The 23,556-nt window shown below is 48.2% G+C and overlaps 1 protein-coding gene across 2 annotated transcripts in view; it reads right to left on the bottom strand.

The window, feature by feature from the left end:
• Positions 1–742: 742 nt before the first annotated feature.
• PRKG1 (protein kinase cGMP-dependent 1) overlaps positions 743–23,556 on the bottom strand; it is a gene marked incomplete at both ends in the record, with an annotated part of 370,579 nt that continues 347,765 nt past the window's right edge. Inside the window, 9 exons of one of the 2 annotated variants that reach the window (XM_082285732.1) lie at positions 743–4,674; positions 7,786–7,852; positions 8,532–8,594; positions 8,692–8,814; positions 10,385–10,548; positions 12,145–12,286; positions 13,993–14,082; positions 18,343–18,482; positions 21,982–22,039. In XM_082285732.1, coding sequence (XP_082141858.1) covers positions 4,576–4,674; positions 7,786–7,852; positions 8,532–8,594; positions 8,692–8,814; positions 10,385–10,548; positions 12,145–12,286; positions 13,993–14,082; positions 18,343–18,446 — 852 coding nt within the window. Of the gene's footprint in view, positions 4,675–7,785; positions 7,853–8,531; positions 8,595–8,691; positions 8,815–10,384; positions 10,549–12,144; positions 12,287–13,992; positions 14,083–18,342; positions 18,483–21,981; positions 22,040–23,556 lie in introns of those variants that run through there. The other variant, XM_082285730.1, reaches the window with a different exon arrangement.

Genomic DNA, 23,556 nt, shown 5'->3' with positions numbered 1-23,556 from the left:
CGCTGTCCCGGTATCCACTATCAGCTGTTCCAGCCCCGAACGGCTCAGGCCGGGCTAATAATTGCCTGGGAAGGTTTCGGGAGCACGGCGGGCCGGTGCTGTCAGCAGCGGCTGAGTCACGGCCGGGCGACATCCCCGGCACAGCCCGGCCACCCCTCCTGCCTTCCCTATTTTTAGCCCGGAGTAACGAGCACCACGCCTCGCCCCGAAATCCCGGTGTTCCCCTGGCAGTTTCAGGTGAGGGCCACGTCACCCTGGGGTTTTTATTGCATTATTGACTTCGACCTGCGATTGCTGCATCCCGCAAAACGATTGGTGACGATTCCCAGCTGCTCCTTGGACCCTTACCAGATTCCTTTCCCTCCTGAGAGGATGTTTCGTCGCTCCTTTTCCCCGCTTTTGCTCACCTCACAGAATCGTCATCAAATCACAGAATGATTTTGGGTTGGAAGGGACCTCAAAGCCCATCCAGTTCCATGGGCAGGGACACCTTCCACTGTCCCAGGCTGCTCCAAGCCCCAGTGTCCAACCTGGCCTTGGACACTGCCAGGGATCCAGGGGCAGCCCCAGCTGCTCTGGGCAACCAGTTCTGGGAGCAGAACCCCCGCCACCCCACATTCCACCACTGCCCAGGAGATCTCTCCCAAACTCGGCTTCTGCTCTGGAAGAAACCCACTGACAGCCACTCAAAAGTAATTATTTTTATTTCAACTCTATAAAGTATACAACAGGCACTCGGCAATTACAGCTGCAGGGGGAGTACAGAGCGAAACAAAAGCCATGGAAGTTTATGATAAAAAACCCAAAGTTCCTCAGTCAACATCCACAGAGTGCAAGCGGCCGATGGCCGGGGCGTGACCGACATCTGCCCGACAAACAAAACCTCTGCCATGGAAGGAGAGAAAATCAGAGTATAAAACACGGGGCTGGGGTAAAACCAGCGCAAATCGGGACTCGGGGGGAGAGGCAACTCCAAATGGGAATTTCCCCTTTTTCTGAGAAAGCCCTAAAAGCGCCCAAGTCTCGGTGTCAGGGTTGAGGAGCCGCGGAGCAGCTTCCAGGGCTCATCCCCGTGGATGCAGGGAACGGGGGAGGGAAAAGCACAGATCCTGTTGGGGGCTGTGTGGGACGGCACGGATGGGTGGGATCTGCAGAGCTTAGCAAAACAGGAATACCTGTCTATGGACTGCTAGGACGTCAGAGAGTAATTTGACCCGCACATCACATTTATACATTTCACAGAAATGACTCTGTATCTCATTAACAGATACACAGCTCTGGTACATTGAACAGAAATCAGAGAACGACGTCATCATTTCTGGAATTCATCGAGATCAGATAATAAAGGCTTAGAAATCGGTAGCAGAAAGAACTGTAAAACGCAGCAAGCTAAGAAAGGACGACAGTTTGAGGTGTGTTTGTCTTTGTCATGCAGCATAACACCAAATTTGTCTTTTTTTTTTTTTTTAATAAGATGCCATGGATTTAAGGCACTTGCAACAATGCCAGATAGCCAGTGACGTTCTAGAACTATGGGACAGATGGGTGGACAGGACAGCTGACAGAAAGTTTAATCATACTGACAAATATGACATTAATTCAAGTCTACCTCGACCTAAAAACATTACATTACAAATAAGGAAATGAAGGAATAATGCCATGGAACTGGAAAAGAACAGAAAAGTTCTGTGTGACCCACAAAATACCGACACGAAAATACCTATTTACAGAAATATCTGCTCGTGGTCCTGTTGTTGAAGAGGAGTTTGCTGTGGGCAGTGCAGCTCCAGGAGAAGCTACGACACCAATCAAAGCCCCTCTGGAAACACGGGAGCTGATTCCCCCTTCCCTAAAAAACGCCGTCGTCCCGTAGGTCAGGAAAGGAGACAAAGAAATAAGGAGAGGAGGTGGAAACACGGAGGCAATCCCTTGTTGTGGATATATAGAGATATATATAAAGCAACTTAAATATATTCTTATAACTGAAGGCTTATCATATACATATGCGAAGTGTTAATGCTCAGGAGAGGCCATGGAAAGTCGAGTGAGGTGTTTGATATCAAAATAAACTCAGGTTCAGCACAGTGCACGCTGCAGGTATCAATTCCCATGCCTGGCACAAGGGAAAAAAAGGGACAGGAAAAAGAAACCCAACTCCTCAGCCCATTCTAGACCCTCCTTCCTGCCATGTTTTCGGGCTGTCCCCCAAATCCTCGTGGTGCTTTCTCCTCCTCGCCTGCCAACTGCATCTGGTGTCACCATCCTGGGACTAACTCCTACAGAAAGCTGTCCCCACGGAGTGGAAATCCAGGGGGATGTGAGGGAAGAATTTGGCTGTTAGGCCTGTTTAAGATGCCTGGTGAGTGTTTTAGCCCTCATGCTCAGCCTTGGCTCTCAGTGCTGTCCATCCCTCGGAGAAAGGTGGGAAAGCCAGCAGGTGCTGCCTTTTCCCTGTGGTTTTGAAGGCAAATGAAGTTTTAATGGTTAAAGAACACCAGAAGTGACTGTGCCAGAGGTGTGGCCTCACCCTCTGGAAAACAGAGGGGATTCCAGAGCCACAGACTGGTTTCAAAGGTGTCACACGACCCAGCTCATGTTAAACAGCAGACACGGCCCATGCTGTCAAGATACCCTTTTAATTAAATCCTTCCATGAAAAACATGCAAAAGAGTTGGGATTTAGCAGCAGGGAAGGAATTTTTTCCTGCTCAAACAGACCTTTTCCATGTAATATGTGGGAAAAGCCCTTGCCAGCAAGACTTGATCTTTCCACAGTCAGCTCTTGGCAGCTGAGCTCAAACGGGGCAGCACCTGCTCACCCACAGCAGGGGTTGCAATGAGAGGACCTTTAAGGTCCCTTCCAACCCAAACCATTCCATCATTCCATGATTCTGTGGTTCTTTGGGGCAAGGTCTCTCAGAGAGACCAGAAGCTGATGTTTCCAGCTGGATAATGGGATAAACCTTTAGTCCTGTGGATAGGCAACAAACAGGCGCCCAGGACAGGATCCCTCTGCTGCATCCCATAAACCAGAGGGGAGAATTCAAGCAAAGGAAAAGCAGTGGAAGTGAGGGAAAAGTAGATCCTGATAATATTGTTTTCCCCAGCTCTTTCTTCCATACACATTTGGCCATCCCTGTGTTAAACACAGACATTTGGACCTGCCATGCTGGAGACTTCACAGGGATAATCCATTTCCCATTGAATTCCACTGACTTTCCTGTGGAGCTCCTTAGCCTGGAGAGGCATTGGGATTACTGGCGATGTTCCATCAGAGCCAGGACTTTTATTTTAATGAGATCCTTTAAACATGGAAGAGATGCAGACACGGAATCATCAGGATGGAGAACAAAGCCTCTGCTACATATTCCTGACAGGATGGATGAGGGACAAGCACTTCCCGAGTGAGGGATGGACAGAGCACCTCGAAAGGACATCACAGCTCTCACGTTTTTCCCTTTGGGCCTAAAAAGGTCAAAGGTATCCTGAATTTTATGCCTAATCAATCAGCCTGGTGGGCTGCTGTTGCTTTGTTCCAGGACTGTGATGAAAGCACTGTGAAGTGCATCAGTAGATGTGAAATGGATCAGTAGATGTGAAATGGATCAATAGATGTACAATGGATCAATAATGTGCAATGGATCAATGGATGCACAGTGGATCAATGGATGCACAGTGGAGCAATAATGTGCAATGGATCAATGGATGCACAATGGATCAATAATGTGCAATGGATCGATGGATGCACAGTGGATTGATGGATGCACAGTGGATCAATGGATGCACAATGGATCAATGGATGCACAATGGATCAATAATATGCAATGGATCAATGGATGCACAGTGGATTCACTCCACGATCTGCTCTTCCCGTGCCGTGCTGGTGCCCAGGGAAAGAAGAAGCGGCCGCCCGCAGGCGCTGCTGGCCCGCGAGAGGAGCGGCCCCGCTGTGCCTCGGCAGCACCTGCAGCACACACCCGTGGGTGTGCTTGTGCTTGAGCAGGCTGAGCCCATCTGATTCCAACACAAGGAGGAAAGGGAACATTCAGTCTCGTCGGGAATACTGCTCGGGAAGGAGAAGGGCACATTCCCTCTGCTGCAACGGGAGCGCTGTGCCCGCGCTCCTCCTGGGCGCCGGCGCTGCCCTGCCGGGCTCGGAGGGTGGGAACAGCCCAAATCCTGCACAGGAGGAGTGCAGCACTTCATAAATTACTAGTGATCCTACGGAAAAAGCAGCTGGAATTAAGTGCCTCTTACTCTACGGATCTCTCACTCTGCTAACCAGGAGTGTGCCCAGATCTCTGAGGCGACAGAAGAGGAGTTCTGTGCCGGAGAAAGGCTCTGTGCCAGGACCAGCATGTCCACCAGGTCACGTTCCAACAGAAAACATGGAGAGCACTATTGTCACTAAGCAGGAAGTCCTAATGCCACTGGAGTTACTGGAGCAGCATCAATCAAGGCATCATGGTGACCCCGAGCACGAATCCTCCCCAATTCCGGTCTTCCCGTTCCGCTGGCAGCCACGTCCCAGGAAAAGCTGTCCTCGGCAAGGCAGAAGCAGGTAAGAGAAAGAACATTAAAAATCTATGTCCCATCCTGAGTTGTCGTCAGGGGGTGGCTCGTCACTGTCCTCTGGGAAGCTGTCAAAGTTGCTTGTGTCCGTGGGAGACGCCACCTGCGGGGAGAAGAGTGACAAGAAGGGGATGTTCATCCCAGTGCTGACATTCCCTCTCCATCCCACAGCCACGGGCATCCCAGAGAATCCCCAGGCAGCCAGGGAAGTGCTGCACGCACAGCTTTTTGCTGGGGGATTTCCCTCAGCTCCCCACGTCTCCTGAGTTTTCCCACCCCTTGGAATAAGGTTATCACAACAGACTTGGAAAAAGCCTCCCCAGAGCCCAGGATTTCCCATCCATGGCTCCAGGATCCTGAGCTTTAAAGGATCAGGATCCTGATCCTTCAAACTTCCTGGCAAGCCTTGCTCAGCCACAGGATCCTTCCAGAGAAGCCCATCTTCCCAGGATGAAGGCCAAGCACATTTCTTTTTTTGGAAATCGTGACATTTGAAATCGACCCTGGCTACAGAATGTCTGATTTTCCTGCTTCATGACAGTGAGGGAAACTTTCTTCCAGTGAGGACTTGATGAAGTCAATACAGTAAAAAAAATCAACAATATAAGAGGAAACCAGCAGCTCTCCATCCCAAAATAATCAGAGTCTTACAAGAAATTCAATACGTTAAGCTTTACCCAGAGCAGGAAAACGCTGCAGTTTTCCGTCATTTCACCTGTGGAAGAGCCTGAGCCAGGGGCCACCTGGCAGTCATTGACTCACAGAATTCCAGCAAGGTTTGGGTTGGAAGGACATTAAAGCCCATCCGGTGCCACCCCTGCCATGGGCAGGGACACCTCCCACTGTCCCAGGCTGCTCCAAGCCCCAATGTCCAGCCTGGCCTTGGGCACTGCCAGGGATCCAGGGGCAGCCCCAGCTGCTCTGGGCACCCTGTGCCAGGGCCTGCCCACCCTCACAGGAAGATTTTTTTTCCAATATCCAGCCTGGATTGATCCTAGGGATTGCCCCGACCCACCTGGCCTTGTTAACCCTCCCGAAATTCCCATTTCATGCTGGATGCTGCTGCAAGCCTTGGGAAAAGAGGGGAGCTCCAACTCCAGCTCTAAATTTAACGTTTAAATTTAATGTCTGCCCAACTGCATCAGCATTTTCCTGCTGCTGAACACACACCTTGGGGGAAATCAGGATTATGGAATAGCTAGCTTGTTTTGGAAAAATAAACCCACCCTATAGAATCTTCATTTAAAAAGCTTTAATTTCTTTCTGATTATCTGGATCTGCTGACTTTGCAGGTGCTCCTTCACCCTTTGCTTCCTCAGCTCATCTTTGGAAGAGTCCTGAGCTTTTAAGGAGAGGTAAAATCACCGGTTCCAGCTGTGGTATCAAGGCTCAGCGGTGTCCTAGCAGCAGGTTGTAAATTGGGATCTTTCCAGAAATCCCGTGGAGCAAGAGCTCTTTGATTGCTTCACTGGCAAGTGCCACATAACAAATGAGAGTTAAAGAGCTGAGAAAAACCTTTTTTCTTAAAAAATAGGATCTAATCTATATGCTTGGCCCTACTGGCTCCTTCCCAGCTGACAAGGATAGGTGGATTGAAGGAAAAATGGATGTCTGCTCGCAGAGCTGTGTTTTGGGTCCCTTTTCAGAGTGGCAGTTGAGACTTTGCCAAAAAAACTTGTGGAAAATGAGCTGGAGTGGGACTGACAGCTCTGAGGTTGACAAAATCCACAGCTCATGGGTTTGGAGAGGATCTCAGGAGCAGGGCTGGAGGAGATGCTGCTTCTAAGAGCTCAGGGAAAGGATGAGCTTTGCTGAACTGGGATTAGGGCCAGCCTGGAGCTGTCCTGGAAGAGGATTCCTCGGAAGAGGGCAGGATGCTCCCATCTACTCCGGTCAGCCTTGCTATGTGGGGTAAGAGCAGTGTTGGAAATGCTCCTACTAAACTGAAAATCCACCAAAACCAGTTGGGAAAACATCCTGGAGTTTTTCAGGCTACTCGGACATCCTGCATTTCTAAAGCAGGAATTGCAGCAGGATGTGAAGGAGCAAACTTGACTTCACTGCCTGACTCGAAATGTGGTCCTGCTGATGAATTGATAGGCATTAAAAAGAGGCCAAGGCCAGGTTGGACACTGGGGCTTGGAGCAGTCTGGGATAGTGGAAGGTGTCCCTGCCCATGGAAGGTGGTGGAACTGGATGATCTTGAAGGTCCCTTCCAAGCCAAACCATCCCAGAATTGTTGATTGAGCTTAACAGACAAAAAGCCCAGCCAAACCCAGCTTTGATCTGTAAAACATTTCTGAGCTGTTTAGGGAGGTATTCGCCAAGTCCTGTTTTCTCCCACTGACTCCAGGGGCTCCTGCATCCCACAGGGTGAAAGGGGGGTGGGAAACCCTCCTGCTCTTTCCCTAAGCACTCTTTGGGATGGCGGATTCAGCCCCGGAGCTGTGCCTGCCCTTGCTGCAGGAGCTGCGGGCCGGAGCAATGGGGTGCAATTAAAGCCCCATTAATGGCATTCTCCCGGTGATCCCGAGGGATTAAGCTGGAACAAGGAGGAGAGGCTGCAGGACAGAAGGGGGCGAGGTAATTTCTGTCAGCTAATCCTGTTTGGTTTCCCTTTGCAGCCGGGCTTTGAGGGCAGAGAGCTCACAAAGACATCAAAGGAAGGGCTTTGCTCCAAAGGAAAATGAGCGGAGCTGTCCCTCCGCGCCTGCTCCCGGTTAAACATCAACAGCGCTTTTCATGTAGGACATGGATGAGGGGAAAAGGGGCACAGGCACAAAAGACAGCACAGAAGGGAAGGGTAACGTGAATTAAAAGGGAGATGGCATCCAAATCCCACTTGCCTTTCCAAGGAAATGAGAATAAAGGAGAAGGGAAGAGGATGCAGCGGAGAGAAGGGGTGGAAGGGGCAGCTCTGCACTGAGATGGGAAAAGGAGATGCAGAAACAAACAGAGCAGGTGAGAGAGAGGAAAATGTGCTGGAATGAGTGATCCTGCCTCTATCCCCTGCTGCAAAGGGGATTTCTCCATGGCTGTGCCCTCCCCAAACTGCCTTCCAAGCTCAGCTGGGAATGGGCCTGAAGTGCCTTCTTCAAGCATCTCCAGAAGAAACGAAGCACATTATTCCCTTCACCCCATGCACCACTGCCCAAAGCTCACGGCATCCCCGAGGAACTGGCCAGAGAGGAGGAAAAAACAATAGAAAACTTACACTTGGGATTATGGGAGGTGTCAGTGTCCCCTTCCGTAACCCTTCCCAGTTAAAGCCTTCAAACCATCTGAAGGGAGGGAAGAATCCAAAGTTAGACAGGTTAGACAGACACAAAAAGAAAAGAAAATGGCTTAAACAACAGGCTTCATCTCCCACAGACCTTGCCTAAAAATCCCTTTGGAATTTTTCCTGTCATCTTTTTTTTTGGGACGAGGGAGGAAGAGTGTGCAGCAACTCCGTGGTGATGCCACACAAGTGGAAATGGCCAACACTCAGATGGGAACCATTCCTTGCTGCAGGTTCCCTGGAAGCTGCTCCTTCCCTTCCAAAGGGTGGATCCCTCCCACAGGAAACCCAAAATGCCCTTTTTCCTATGGAATTTGGTTCGTTCCCCACTTCATGCTCAAGGATGTCCCATTTGTGATTTTCCTCAGGTTTGCCCAAGGTGGGTGGATGAGCCCTGAGCCTCCCCCCAAAAATATCCATCCAATCCATTCCTGCTTGCTGTGGGGATGGAAGAAGAGAAGATCCAGCATGGATGGATGAGATAAATTGTTCCTGGAATGGGTCTCTCACCTGTTCTTATCCCAACAAACTCCTAAGACATCATTTAAGGCCTCCCATGGGAACAAAAGGGAGGATGAATTTACATTATGGACAGAAAGGGGATTTTAGGAGAAAATTGAGGTGTTTGAAATGCCCCTTTCTGGGGGTTGGAGCTGCTGGCAGCTTCAGGAGACACTTACTTGTGCTTTTGGATATCTTTCACTCCATTTTTCAAGTTCCCTAATCTTTCTGATGGATTGTCCCTGTAAAAGGAATAACAAATCCTAAATCCCTCTGACCAGCCCATTTCTTTGCAGACAACACCAAGGCTTTTTTGGTTTTTTTCTTTCATCCACTTACCTGCATAGTTTTTTAATTAAATTAGCAGCATTTTTGGCAATCTTCTTTGGAAATTCGATCATGTCTATCCCCCTTAATATGATGTTATAGGTCTTCATGGGGTCTGGGCCTGAGAAAGGGGGACTTCAGAAGGCACAGGGAAGGAAAAAAAGATTAAAAATTCATCTTTAATCAAAATTTGTCTTAAAAAACAGCACTGAAGTCTGATAGAATAAATCCAGATGAGCAAAGGAAGATGTCAACCAGGAATGCTTTGCTTCCCACAATCCTAACCGTTTGTCAAGGAGCTCTGGATTTCAGGGATGTTGGCCTCAGGGAAGCACCAAGAAGAAGTTTTCCATGCTAAATCTCTTCTTCCCATGGCAGCCACATCCCAAGAGCCCGAGGCAGGAGGCTCTGAGCAGCAGTCCCTGGCTTATCTCTGTGTGATGGCACCTGATTCCAGGGGGATCCATTGGCTTTCCATGGATGGGGGGGGTTGTGTCCAGCCCCGAAGGATGGGCAGCTGGAGGAGGGGGATCCTTCCCCAGCTCCTGGGGGTGAGCTATGGGGGATGAGGTGAGGAAGCTCCAGGAAGCCACCACTGCCAAGAGCAGCAGTGATATCCCAAATTAAATACGGGAAGGGATGGATGGAGCCGAATCCACCTCCTCCTTTCCAGCAGTGGGGAACCTCCCCAGCTGAGTCCCTTTTCCCATCATCTCCACACCATTCAGGGCCAAACCCTTCCCTTTTCCCATCATCTCCAGACCATTCAGGGCCAAACCCTTCCCCTTTTCCCATCATCTCCAGACCATTCAGGGCCAAACCCTTCCCTTTTTCCCATCATCTCCAGACCATTCAGGGCCAAACCCTTCCCTTTTCCCATCATCTCCAGACCATTCAGGGCCAAACCCTTCCCTTTTCCCATCATCTCCAGACCATTCAGGGCCAAACCCTTCCCTTTTCCCATCATCTCCAGACCATTCAGGGCCAAACCCTTCCCTTTTTCCCATCATCTCCAGACCATTCAGGGCCAAACCCTTCCCTTTTCCCATCATCTCCAGACCATTCAGGGCCAAGCCCTTCCCTTTTTCCCATCCTTTCTGGACCATTCAGGGCCACACCCTTCCCCTTTTCCCATCATCTCCAGACCATTCAGGGCCAAACCCTTCCCTTTTTCCCATCATCTCCAGACCATTCAGGGCCAAACCCTTCCCTTTTTCCCATCCTTTCTGGACCATTCAGGGCCAAACCCTTCCCTTTTCCCATCATCTCCAGACCATTCAGGGCCAAACCCTTCCCTTTTTCCCATCATCTCCAGACCATTCAGGGCCAAGCCCTTCCCTTTTTCCCATCCTTTCTGGACCATTCAGGGCCACACCCTTCCCCTTTTCCCATCATCTCCAGACCATTCAGGGCCAAACCCTTCCCTTTTTCCCATCCTTTCTGGACCATTCAGGGCCAAACCCTTCCCTTTTCCCATCATCTCCAGACCATTCAGGGCCAAACCCTTCCCTTTTTCCCATCATCTCCAGACCATTCAGGGCCAAACCCTTCCCCTCTTCCCACCATTTCCAACCCATTCAGGGCCAAAAAGAGATGATTTGAGTGGGAAAGGCACCATGGCGTTCCCTGGCCCAGCCCTGGCCCTGGCCTGGCCTGATCGGGGTGACAAGGGCAGAAAGGTTGGGATGAGTTTCGATGGCCATACCTGCCAGTCAGGAGCTCGTACATCAGGATTCCCAGGGACCAGTAGTCTGCCGAAATGTCGTGACCTTTGTTCAGGATGATCTCGGGGGCGACGTACTCCGGGGTGCCACAGAAAGTCCATGTTTTCTTTCCAAATCCTATTTTCTTTGCAAAGCCAAAATCAACCTGGGGGAAAGGGCAGGGGAGCGTCAGGGCAGGGCATCAGAGGGAATGTCAGCCCTGGGCTCTGCTTCTCTTGAAGTGAAGCAAGGCAGAAAGGAGGATTCCTCATGGGAATTTTCTCCTAATTAAGCACTGAGGGTCGTTCCAGGACCAGGGAACTACAGTGACCTTTTTGCTGATTTATCCTCCGGAATATTCCCATGAGGGAAGCAAACACCAGCACCGAGGGTTTCTTGGGGGCTGGAACTTTCTATCACTCACAGCACAGGTTGATTCATTTTGCTTTTTTTCTTTTAAATTTAATTTAACTCGGGCAAGGAATGGTTTTAAGCTGGGAGAGCTCTGGACAGGTAAGCTGGGACAGATGAGTTGGCACTTGTCCTGCACAGTGGGACGTTCTAAATGTCACAGAATTCCAGCTGCAAGGGTTGCAAGGGACCTCAAAGCCCATCCAGTGCCACCCCTGCCATGGGCAGGGACACCTCCCACTGTCCCAGGCTGCTCCAAGCCCCAGTGTCCAGCCTGGCCTTGGGCACTGCCAGGGATCCAGGGGCAGCCCCAGCTGCTCTGGGCACCCTGTGCCAGGGCCTGCCCACCCTGCCAGGGAACAATTCCTTCCCATCCTCTGATGGGAATGATGACCTTGCTATCTTCTACCACCCTCCACCTCACAGGAGCCCAGCGCTGGGAAATGCTGCAGAGGGCAAACCCCAATGTCACTCAGAAGGTGACACACAGCAGCTGCCACCAGGCCGTGATGGTGGCTGAGTCACTGTCCCCAGCTGCTCCTGCCCCAAAGAGCCCCCAAACCCAGAAACAGAGCCCTTGGCTCCCCATGACTCCCAGGGGGCATCAGCCCCTCCTGGGCCAGCTCCGTTTAGGGGTCCTGTCCTTCACTGGTGGCTTCCCAAGGGCCCACATCCTGCAGCACCTCCCACCAAGGGGACTCCTCTCCTCTCCTCTCCTCTCCTCTCCTCTCCTCTCCTCTCCTCTCCTCTCCTCTCCTCTCCTCTCCTCTCCTCTCCTCTCCTCTCCTCTCCTCTCCTCTCCTCTCCTCTCCTCTCCTCTCCTCTCCTCTCCTCTCCTCTCCTCTCCTCTCCTCTCCTCTCCTCTCCTCTCCTCTCCTCTCCTCTCCTCTCCTCTCCTCTCCTCTCCTCTCCTCTCCTCTCCTCTCCTCTCCTCTCCTCTCCTCTCCTCTCCTCTCCTCTCCTCTCCTCTCCTCTCCTCTCCTCTCCTCTCCTCTCCTCTCCTCTCCTCTCCTCTCCTCTCCTCTCCTCTCCTCTCCCCCTAACAAGCAGGGCACCTCTACCCTCAGTTCTGAGGCAAACAGGTCTTTTTTGCCCAAGACAGCTGGGTGGCTTTCTCCCGATGCTCTTTTCTCAGCATTCCAGGAGCACAGATCTGAATCCTGAGGCAGAACCAGCATTTCTCAGCTCAGCCATACCCTGAGCCCTGCTGGAAGCCAGGAAAACATCCCGGTGGTGATGACAACGCCTGGCCCTGATCTCCTCTCAGCACCCCCCGATGGCGGGGGCTTTGCTCCTGACCCTCTCTGGCCAAACCTGTGTGGGATTTGGGGGGGATTTTTTTGGCACTCACCAGCTTGGCATAACCTCGGTGATCCAGAATGAGGTTCTCTGGCTTGAGGTCCCGATAAATGATCCCTTTGGAATGCAAGTAGGCAAAGGCTTCCACCACGCACGCCGTGTAAAACCTGGTCGTGGAATCCTCAAACGAACCCCTGCGGAAAGGAGGGAGGGAAGAAGGGGATAAAGCCATTGGATGAATCCCTGGGAAGTGGTTTCCTTCCCCACAGAATTCATTCTGCTGTTAAAACTCTTAGCACTGCAGTAAAATCACTGGAAAGTTCCTGTTGCTAAACTCACCTTTATGTCTCTATCTAATTAAATTCCCATTTTGGAAGCAGCCTCTTTGCCTCCAATACCTGAAACTATTTTTAGGTTTATTCTAGAATTTAGAAATAAAACCCCGAAATCCTTGTCTTGTAATCAAAAAGTGCTTTTTCCTAATCCCAGCTTTGGTTTTTGAGCATTAAAACTCCTTTGAGGTGTGGAGATAGGTTCTGTATTGATGTTCCTAACTGAGACAAAAGGCAGGAAAATCACAGCTGCTGGGACTTGAAGCATTAATTCAAACTCCAAACTGCACCTCTGGATCCTTGTTTCAACAGTTTTCCAAGGAAAACCACATCCCCCCGCCTGCTGGGAGCTGGCTGGGATCAGGAGGGTGTCTAAGCTAGGTGGCAGCAGAACCTCAGTTTAAATCCCAGAGAATTAAAGATGGAATTCTCAGGCTCTGACAAAAGATCAGGGAAAATCCCACCCAGCACCTGCTAACTTTGCTCCAGTTCCTGTTTTGGTGAGAAAAAGGCTGCTGGGAACAGGAAGAACTGGAGGAAAATTTGTTCTGGGGAATGAAAAGACAATTTAATCTTGGCTTTCTGATCAACCTTTCCAAATGTAATGGAATTCTGGGCCAGTGATGAGGCTATTCCAGAGTTTCAATTCCCTGCTCCATGGGCACATCCCACGGGCACCCAAACACTCCAAGGCCAACCCTCCCAAGGCAGGGTTTGGGGCATTATATGCTTTCCTAGCTGGTTTTTTTCCATGTCACTGCTGCACCCTGATGGAACAGTGCTCCTGGCAGGGTGTGGATTTTGATTCCCACTTGGATCAGCAGCCTTGGTGTAACATGGGACATCTGGGCCGACACACAGCTCTTGATTTGCTCCTCCTCATTGCTCTCAGTCCTGGCTGGGCCATGAATCTTGGGAAATATTGATGGATATTATTTCTCAGTGTCCCTGCAGCAGAGCTGGAAGTTGCTGTTCACACTCACAGAGGGAGCAAACACAGGGATGGGAAAAGCTCTGTGATGGGAAATTGTGATTTAAAAACGGTGACATCAAAAGGACCTGCAGCTGCTGGAGCAAATCCAGAGGAGGTCACGGAGCTGCTCCCAGGGCTGGAGCAGCTCTGGAGCCAGCCTGGGAGGGCTGGGGCTGCTCCCCTGGAGAAGAGAAGGCTCCAGGGAGAGCTCAGAGCCCCTTGCAGGGCCTAAAGGGCTCCAGGAGAGCTGGAGAGGGACTGGGGACAAGGCATGGAGGGCCAGGACACAGGGAATGGCTTCCCAGTGCCAGAGGGCAGGGATGGATGGGATATTGGGAAGGAATTGTTCCCTGGGAGGGTGGGCAGGCCCTGGCACAGGGTGCCCAGAGCAGCTGGGGCTGCCCCTGGATCCCTGGCAGTGCCCAAGGCCAGGCTGGACATTGGGGCTTGGAGCAGCCTGGGACAGTGGGAGGTGTCCCTGCCCATGGCGGGGGGGGGATGGGATGGGATGGGCTCTGAGGCCCTTTCCAACCCTTGCAGCTGGAATTCTGTGACATTTAGAAGGTCCCGCTGTGCAGGACAAGTGCCAGCTCACCTGTCCCTGAGAATTGTCCAGAGCTCTCCCCCCAGGCAGGCCTCCATCAGCATGTACAGGTACTTGCTGTCCTTGAATGTCCTGTAGAGCCTGGCGTGGCAACCAGAAAATCAGGAATAAATCCGTTATCCAAGCACTGAACTTGCTGGTCCGACAGAGTTTAAAGGGCTCACTTTAAAGAGCTGAAATGTTCTTCCTCCTCCTCCCAAGAAGGAATGGGGAGGAAAAACTGCCCCAAGGATGGGCCAGGCTTTGTGACCCATCCACAGTTCTGAACTGTGCTCCAAAATCCATGCTCTGTGTTCAGCAGGATTTTCTAACGATATTCCATTAATCAGAGTGATACATGTGTTTAATAATGTGAAATAAATATGGGGAAAAAGCCCAGAGAATTCTTTCTTTCTACTTAATTTTAACCTTCAGCTGCTTTGGTATTTCCCATTCCATGTACAACTTTATCCAGCCAGGCTTCCAGCAGGGTGTGCATACTGGGAAGGTTCCTTTGCAGCTGTTTGGATATCAATTTTAATCACTGGATATCAATTTTTATGATTGCTTATATAAAATTAATTTTATTATTGCTTCTATTAAATTTATAATTGTTGATGAATTTTAATAATTTCTGCAGGAGAAGGGAATGCTGAGGGTGACTCCTGGTGCAATTCCTGCATTCCTGGCAGTTTGCAGGAGTTACAAACTCGGGAGGTAAAAATTCTAGGAGTTCAAAATTCAAGAGCTGCTGCCCACGATGGAAATGAAACCAGGTGGGTTTGCAGATTCCAGCTCTTCCCTGCTAATCCCAGTTATTATTTTGATGGAGCTGTGGGATAGATCAGGGGGAAAACACTGCAGGATTTGGTTCCTTTGGAAGACAACTATTTACATTTAAATTTATATTGATATTTATATTATATTTCCCTTTATTTTACATTTATATTTATATTTACATTTAATTTATATTTATATTTATATTTATATTTATATTTATATTTATATTTATATTTATATTTATATTTATATTTATATTTACATTTACATTATATCTATATTATATTTATATTTACATTTATTATATATTTACCTTTATTTTAGATTTAGATTTAGATTATTTATTGTATATTTATATTTATATTTATATTATATTTACCTTTATTTTATATTTACATTTATATTTATAGTTCATTTACATTAATTATTATATTTATATTTATTTTTATTTTTTATTTATAATTATATTTACCTTTATTTTATATTTACATTTATATTTAAATTTACACTTAATTTATCTTTAATTTATATTTATATTTATATTTATATTTATATTTATATTTATATTTACCTTTATTTTACATTTAATTTATATTTATATTTACATTTATATTTATATTATATCTATATTATATTTATATTTAATTTAGATTTACATTTATTTTATATTTACCTTTATTTTAGATTTAGATTTACTGTATATTTATATTATATTTACCTTTATTTTAGATTTACATTTATATGTACAGTTAATTTACATTTATTATTATATTTATATTTATATTTACATTTAATTTATCTTAATCTTTATCTCTAATTTATATTTATATTTATATTTATATTTATATTTATATTTATTTTTATTTTCATTTTCATTTTCATTTTCATTTTTTATTTTATATTTACACTTACATTAATATTTACATTTATTTTATATGTATAATTATATTTACCATTATTTTATATTTACATTTATATTTAAATTTATATTTAATTTGTCTTTATTTTATATTTATATTTATATTTATATTTATATTTACATTTATATTTATATTTATACTTAACCAATGGTCAGTTATAACTGACCATTAAATAAAGCTGAAATTCGTGGGTTTAACAAAAACGCCCCCACTTCTTTCTTGCCACTTGGACAAAATCTCATTTATCTTAATAAATTTCAGCTCCATTGAGGTTTACAGAAAACTTCAAGAATCCAAAATGTCATTTCTCTTTTTAAATTCCTCGGTAATTGAAATGCTACTGAAATATTTGCCCTAATTAAGGCAGGCCTGCTGAAAATTTTATGGGAGTTAAATCTGGCCTAAAATGTGCAGATTACAAAAAAAAAAAAAAAAATATTACTACTCAGCTGTGGTGGAAGGATAAAGTTTAGACACACGAAAGGGCATTAGTTCAGTCTTAGTTTAAATGCCACGACTCCTGAATAACTCCTTTATTTATTTCCTTATTCCTGGCGATATTTGCAGTTGTTTGGCCCCGATCCAACCCAGAACATTTTGTTCTGTTTGAGTTTTGGGTTATCCAAAAGCCGGTTTCATTCAGTGCCCCTTGGCCTCTCCTGCTCCTTTGGCCTGGTTGGATTCATTTTCATAACCAAACCCAGCTATTCTTCACTGACTTTTTAACCAACACAATGAAATAAGAAAAACAATCGAGTTCTTCGGGAATTTTGTCTCTTCCATTCTGATATTCCAGAGGTTGTGTCCTTGCTCCAAGATTATTCTAACACCCCCCCCCCCCCCTTTTATCCGTCAGCTCAAAAATGAATTAATAACTGAAATATTCAAATTTCTGCCCATTGCGCCGAGAAAAAAGTGATTCCAGCTGGTTCAAGAAAGGGAATAAACAGGTTGGGATCATTTTAGGATAGAAAGAAGGAATTTTAGGAAGCAGATACCGAGTTGGATCAATCAAATATTTTCTAGCAATACCAAAAGGCTGGACTTTGTGACTTGGAAAGTCCCTTCCCAGAGCAGGGTTTCCATGGGGTATTAAATATAACTCAGGGATGGCTGTGACCCTAAAAGGTGGGAATTACTGCAGGATATGGAAGGAGAAGACCTCCAGCTACCACATCCTTGTTCTGCTTCCCCGCCGAAGGATGAAAAGCAGGAATGAAGCAGGATTTCACTTATCAGCCTTGAGCATCAGTGGCTCCGTGAAGAGATGTTTGGAGGCTCAGGTTTTATTTGGAGTGGGCATTTCTGGGAATGGTGGCTTGGCTGGCCCTGCACTTCCCCTCTCATCCCAAAACAGCTCAGCCATCCAAAAATCCAGAGGCTGGAATAGCCCACAGGGAATGTTTGGCTCCGTCCTGGGTAACAAGGAATGTTTATGGATTCAGCAGCACATCCTGAAGGGAATGGCAGCCGGGCAGGGTCGGGCTCCAGCTGTCACCCATGAATCAGAAGAGAAGCCATGGGCTCCAGGGGAATCCCAGGGATCAAGAAAGGAAACACCCCCTGAGTGCCCCGGCCTGGCCACACGCTTCCCTCGGGATTCATCCCAGGGGTTTGGTTTCAGCCCGGGTTTGTTTGTGTCTCCTGAGCAATTTCTGGGAGTGGGGCTCATGTCCTATGGCAAAAAAAGTTTTCCAGGCATCTGTGAGGGTGGGATGAGGCAGCTTTGGCTTGGATGCCCTTCCCAGAGATCCTCAGCACCCACTGCTCCATCCTGAGCTGCAGCATCCTCTGTCCTCACAGCCCCTGAAAAGCCAGGAAATGTTGTTATTAGGGTGGAAACAACCAAAACTGCCTGGCACTCCCTTATATTCCCTGGAGATGTGTTAGGTTTGGGGCAGGGAGGTGGTTTTAGTGTGTTTGCCTGTGAGGAGTCCAGGGATGCTGAACTGGATTTGTCAAATATTCCCTAAAGAGAAATGCTGGACACAGCTGCTCTTCTTACAGCACTGTGTGAAGGATGAAGCTCTGCCTTCCAGCTTCTCGTAGTGGGAAGGAAAACTCAGAAACTGGGAAGGGAAAAGAAGATTAACCTTGAGCAGGGTCAAAGTCAAGTCATGATAAATATATACCTATTTCCATATATATGCATAAATTCTTGATGGTGACTCCAGTGCCTAAAGGGGCTCCCGGAAAGCTGGAGAGGAACTTGGGACAAGGCATGGAGGGCCAGGACACAGGGAATGGCTTCCCAGTGCCAGAGGACAGGGCTGGATGGGATATTGGGAAGGAATTGTTCCCTGGCAGGGTGGGCAGGCCCTGGCACAGGGTGCCCAGAGCAGCTGGGGCTGCCCCTGGATCCCTGGCAGTGTCCAAGGCCAGGCTGGACACTGGGGCTTGGAGCAGCCTGGGACAGTGGGAGGTGTCCCTGCCCATGGCAGGGGTGGCACTGGATGGGCTTTGAGGTCCTTCCAACCCAAACCATGCTGTGATTCCACATGGAGCATCTGGCAGCACCAGTGAGCTCTGCCCAGCACGTCCCTCCTGCTCCACATTCCCTTCTTGCAGGAGTGGAGCTGAAGGCTTTTCCGTGCTGGCTGGCTGATCCCTGTGTGGATGCCTGGAATGCTGAGGGCGCAGGGCCCAGGGCAGGGGGCAGTACCTGACGATGAAGTCGGAGTGGGCGCTCTGCATGATCTGCTTCTCGGAGCGGATGTGCTCCTGCTGCCGCGTGTCCACGATGTGCCGCTTCTTCAGGATCTTCATGGCAAACGTCTTGGCCTCCTCGCTCTTCAGCTGCACCTGGGCATGGCACCACAGGCCGGGGTTATCCACAGGGCATGGCCCCCTAGACAGCCCAGCTGGAATGCCAACTCCCTGCTGGGAATCCCACCTCCCTGAGATCCCACCTCCCTGCAATCCCACCTCCCTGAGATCCCACCTTCCTCCCTGCAATTCCACCTCCCTCCCTTCCAGGAATTCCTCCCACCTCTCCACTCACGATCCAGCTTTTTAACTTCATGGCTTACTGCTAAAAAAGCCAATTCTAAACACCACAATTTTTAGGGAAAAGTCAGCTGTGGGTGTGGCTCTCAGCTCAGGAGATGTTGCTCCTTGACATCCAGCTTCCACAACCGCATTTCCTCCAGCTCACCCCAGCTGGCTCTGGCTGGGAATGGCAGCAGCACTGCCTGCTCACAGCTTTGCTTTTCACCTTAAGCCTCTGCCCCCTATTTTTAGCCTGGTGCCCTGAGCTGAGGCTGACAGGAGTTGTTTGCTTGCTCTAGGGGTAACCCTGGCAACTTCTGAACCCTGAGCCATCCCGAGGGACAGGTCCCTGTCCCAAAGCTAGCTTGGAAGGCAGCCAAGCCACCCTTCCCATCCTGGCCAGCCCTCTCAAAGGAACCCCAGTGCTGACCTCCCAGGCTTCCAACTCTGCTGAATTCCCCCGGCAGCTGCTCCCAACAATATTGCAGTGAGGTGCTTTCCCTCCTTTAGAGCACGAGGTGCCATCTGGCAACTTCTGTTTTGGTGTCCTTGTAGGAATTTGGCTCCTGCCAGCAGGGAAGCAGCTTGGCTGTCACTGACCCCATTAGAAACTCTTTAGGGTTGGGAGGCAACATTCAGCAGTCAGGCTTTACTGAATGCAAGATCTGCTTTTGTATTGTTTTGGTGCCAGGAATGTGGGTTTGTGTGAGCCGTGGCACCTTGGTAGGACCATGGAATGTGCTGAGTTGGAAGAGCCCCACCAGGATGAGCCAGGCCAGCTCCTGGCCCTGCACAGACACCTCAGTAATCCCACCATGTTCCCGAGAGTGTCATCCAAACTTTGCCCTGGGGCTTTTCCCAGGCCACACCCCATGACCTCGAACAGTTTCTTGTCCACCTGCTTTGTTCTGTCGTGGTTCTGGGGTCAGGGGACACCAAGAGGGATGGGTTCCTCAGGAGGGATGGGATCCCCAGGAGGGATGGGATCCCCAGGGGTCAGGGAACACCAGGAGGGATGGGATCCCCAGCATCCCCAGAAAGCAATCTGGGAGCCTCAAGTCCACAAGGACACCCAGACCTAAAGCAAATCAATCCCAAAAGTCTGGTCCTCATCTGGCAAAGAGGTTTCCAACACCACCACCACAATGATTTAGAGTCGAACAAATGAGAGGCCGCCCATCTGTGGCCAAACTCTTTCAATATCTATAACATAGATATCAGTCAGATTTGGGGCTTCTTATTCCCCACAGCCCCGAGCATTTCCAAGCCCACGTAAAACTTCGGTCTTTCCAAAGCTCCAGTCCTGATTTGCACACTGAGATTCACCCTCCTCATTATTATCTTTGCTGGAAGTCTGTGTTTGCCATTTTATTTTTGGACAAATGCAACCAAACAATCCCCGGAAAGTAAAGCAGAATGTTTTTCCCTATCCACGCTGCCCCATTATTTCTTATCCTGGTTTGACCACAGCTCAGAGCACAAGGAAATCCTGCATTTTTGGCCACCTAAATGTGATAAAAAGCACTTTTGGGTTGGAGTTAGGGCTTGGTTTCTTTCATTTTGAAGGTCTCATTTTCAATAAATGGCTTTGGTTTAACTGTTTGCATGAAATTTTGGATATTATCCCATCTGAATCAAGCCAGGGGAGCAGGGAGGTGTCACGCAGAGAGCTGACGAAAATCATCGTGAAATCTGGGCTGAGCAGAATTTACCAAAACTTGAAAAAAGAAAAAATTAAATTTGGTAGGACTAAGCATAAACCCGTGGAGAACTTATCCCTCTTCCTTTTGGTGGGAATCCAGATTTCTTGGCTTCCCACTGGACCTGTCCATGTGGTGATGGACAAGCACCAGCAGCTGCCCCCCGAATTACTTCACACCAAAGCCTTTGCAAATCCCCATCAGATTTTCCAGATCTGGTCTCTTTCAGCCTGGATTTTTTAATGTAAGCATGTCCACACAAAAAATAATGCAGAAAGCAGCTCCAAGCAGCAAAAGTGATCATTTCTTGGTTGATTTGGACATCAAATAATAATATAAAAAAAAATCAACATTTTAAAAATATTTATTTCTATTTATTTATTTCTATTTAGTTTTAATATTTAATTAATATTTAGCACTCTAAATTCACTTGAGATTCCGATTTTCTTCACGTTAATCTGTACCAGGCATGGGTGTGAAAATAAACCCACCAACCTGGTGGAGACTCAGGAGAATAAATCCCAATATTGCAGAACAAAGGCTCCAAGAATAAATCCCAGCTTGTCCCCTGATTTAATACCACAGGTTTTGACCACCTCATTTGACCACCTCATTTTTGTGTCTCTCACGAAAAAGGCTATTTAAAAAAAAAATTTATTCCTCTTTTTGTCAGGGATGGAGAGCCTGGGGAAGTCACCTGCTTTCCTACACTTCCAAATAAGTCGAGGGAAGGAAATTTCCAAGAGGAAGTAGAAGGCAGGGGCTTCATTTGGTGGTTGAGGATGTTCTCACTGCTGCAAATATTAACTCTAGATCAATCAGGCAGCCGCAATCAGCTCAGGCAAGGCTTGCACTGGAGAATTTAGATCTGTTTTCCACTCCCAGTGCTTCAGAAGGCAGAGGATTTGTTGGAATTTGAAACCACAGAGGGAATAATTTGCATTAAAAGAGCTGATGCACCAGAGCTGTCCAGGTACAGAATCCAAGGGGTAATTTTTGGATCACCTGGAAAATGAGCCCTGGAGGCTCTTCCTCCTTTTCCAGCCTGCCTGAGTCCTCTCCTTGCTCTGGTTTCTGCCAAATGAGATGACTTTGAGGACTGTTTTTATGGGGATTCCAGGTCATTTCAATTATTCCTACAAACATTATTTTTACATCTTAAACTTACATTCATTAATACAAAGCCACCTCCATGTCCAATCCCAATCTCATTCCAAGAGTTGAAAAAAAATTGTAGGAGTCATCTGGATTTTTAAATTTAAAAGACACCCAACAGGATTAATCCTTAGAAGATGAGAAAGGGCTGCTAAGGACACCCTGTCCTTCAATCCTGGTGGGAAAACTAGCCCAGGGAGCCACAGGGACTTTGGGTTTGGGCTCAGAAGGTAGAAGAAAAATGGAATAATAAATGGTTTTATTTTGCCTAAAGCTATAAAATGGATCCAAAAGATATGTTGCATATATATGTGCACAGCTAATATAAATGTGGAATATATACACATATAGATCCAGTGGGAGGGCGTGGAATGGGATGGGCTTTAAGGTTCCTTCCAACCCAAACCAGTCTGGAATTCTATAGACAAAGAAAGGCAGGGGAAAAGGAGAGATCCAACCTCTCTGGCTTTTCCATGTCCTTGTTTTGTAGGATCACAGTTGGCTCGTCCTGTTGGAAGCACTCCAAAATCCTTCCTTTGCTCCATGTTTTTAAACTCCTGCAATTTCCAGGACACACAGAACGCTCCAGGCCTGATTTCTGTCTTGGTTTTAAGCTATACAGAAATAAATACGGTTTTACACCTTGGTGCTTTTTCAAGCTGGCTGGGAAAATGGGGATGGATGAGACAAAATACAGAGCTCAATGGAAAAAAGGGAAAAAAGGGAAAAAAGGGAAAAAAGGGAAAAAAGGGAAAAAAGAGCTGTGTGTTTCTTATCCTTCCTCCTTCCCTGCCTGTATTCCTGTAAATCAGCCCTCTGTGTGTTATACACAGTCTGCAACTCCAGCAATTCCCATGCTGATCCAACCCCAGCTGACCTTGGGAAACTGGAAATATTAATAAATATTTACCAGGATGCAGAATGAGCCCCCAAAGAAGGATTTATTTCCCTGAAGAACAGTATTCCGGGATACTTCCAAGGGATGGAGTGCCACGACAAGGGGGAATGGCTTCCCAGTGCCAGAGGGCAGGGCTGGATGGGATATTGGGAAGGAATTGTTCCCTGGCAGGGTGAGCAGGCCCTGGCACAGGGTGCCCAGAGCAGCTGGGGCTGCCCCTGGATCCCTGGCAGTGCCCAAGGCCAGGCTGGACATTGGGGCTTGGAGCAGCCTGGGACAGTGGGAGGTGTCCCTGCCCATGGCAGGGGTGGCACTGGATGGGCTTTGAGGAGTCCACTCCCCACAAGTTCCCTGTGTGTCCCTCTGAGCCACCCACTGCAGGCACAGGGACACCTCCACAACAACAAAGATGATTTTCCAACGGGGGTTTTGCTTCCTGGGGAATTCTTCCAAGAGAAAGGAGACAGAAATCCATGCTCTGGTGAAACGAGGGTATTTCCCAATCACATTAAATAAGAACTGACTCAACAGCAGCGCTTGGGAGCTGAACTCCAAGTGCTCCAGCTTGCTGGGCATTCCCAAGCTGCATTTTCCCTGTTTCCCAGCTCAATCTGGTGGGACCAACAAAAATAGCAGCAGCTGTTGCTGAGAGCAGCGTTTGCAAGCTGAGCTCTGCTGATCCCGACAGCTGAACTGCTGCACTCACAGAGCGGGGACTGCTCCTGCCCCAGCGAGAGGGGACAGCCTGCTTTGCCTTCGGAATGGATTCCCCTTCTCTCAGGATGGAAGAGAATTCCCCATAATCAGCTGGGGAGGGTCGGGCTCTGCTGCCAGGGAACAGGGACAGGACAAGGGGAAACGGCCTCAGGCTGGGCCAGGGGAGGCTCAGCTTGGACAGCAGCAGGAATTTCCCCATGGAAAGGGTGCTCAGGCCTTGGCAGGGGCTGCCCAGGGAGCTTTGGAGTGTCCATGCCTGGAGGTGTCCAAGGAAGGGCTGGAGGTGGCACTCAGTGCTCTGGGCTGGGGACAAGGTGGGCATCGGGCACAGCTTGGACTCCATGGGCTGGGAGGGCTTTTCCAACCCCAATTATCCATGATTAGGTTTTTAGGAGACTTTCCACATCTCTTTAAGGCC

Source organism: Coloeus monedula (genome assembly GCF_965178545.1).
Source record: "Coloeus monedula genome assembly, chromosome: 8".
In the NCBI taxonomy this organism is placed as follows: domain Eukaryota; kingdom Metazoa; phylum Chordata; class Aves; order Passeriformes; family Corvidae; genus Coloeus; species Coloeus monedula.
The sequence above is the reverse complement of the archived record's forward strand: the minus strand, read 5'-3'. Positions and strand labels throughout refer to the sequence as shown.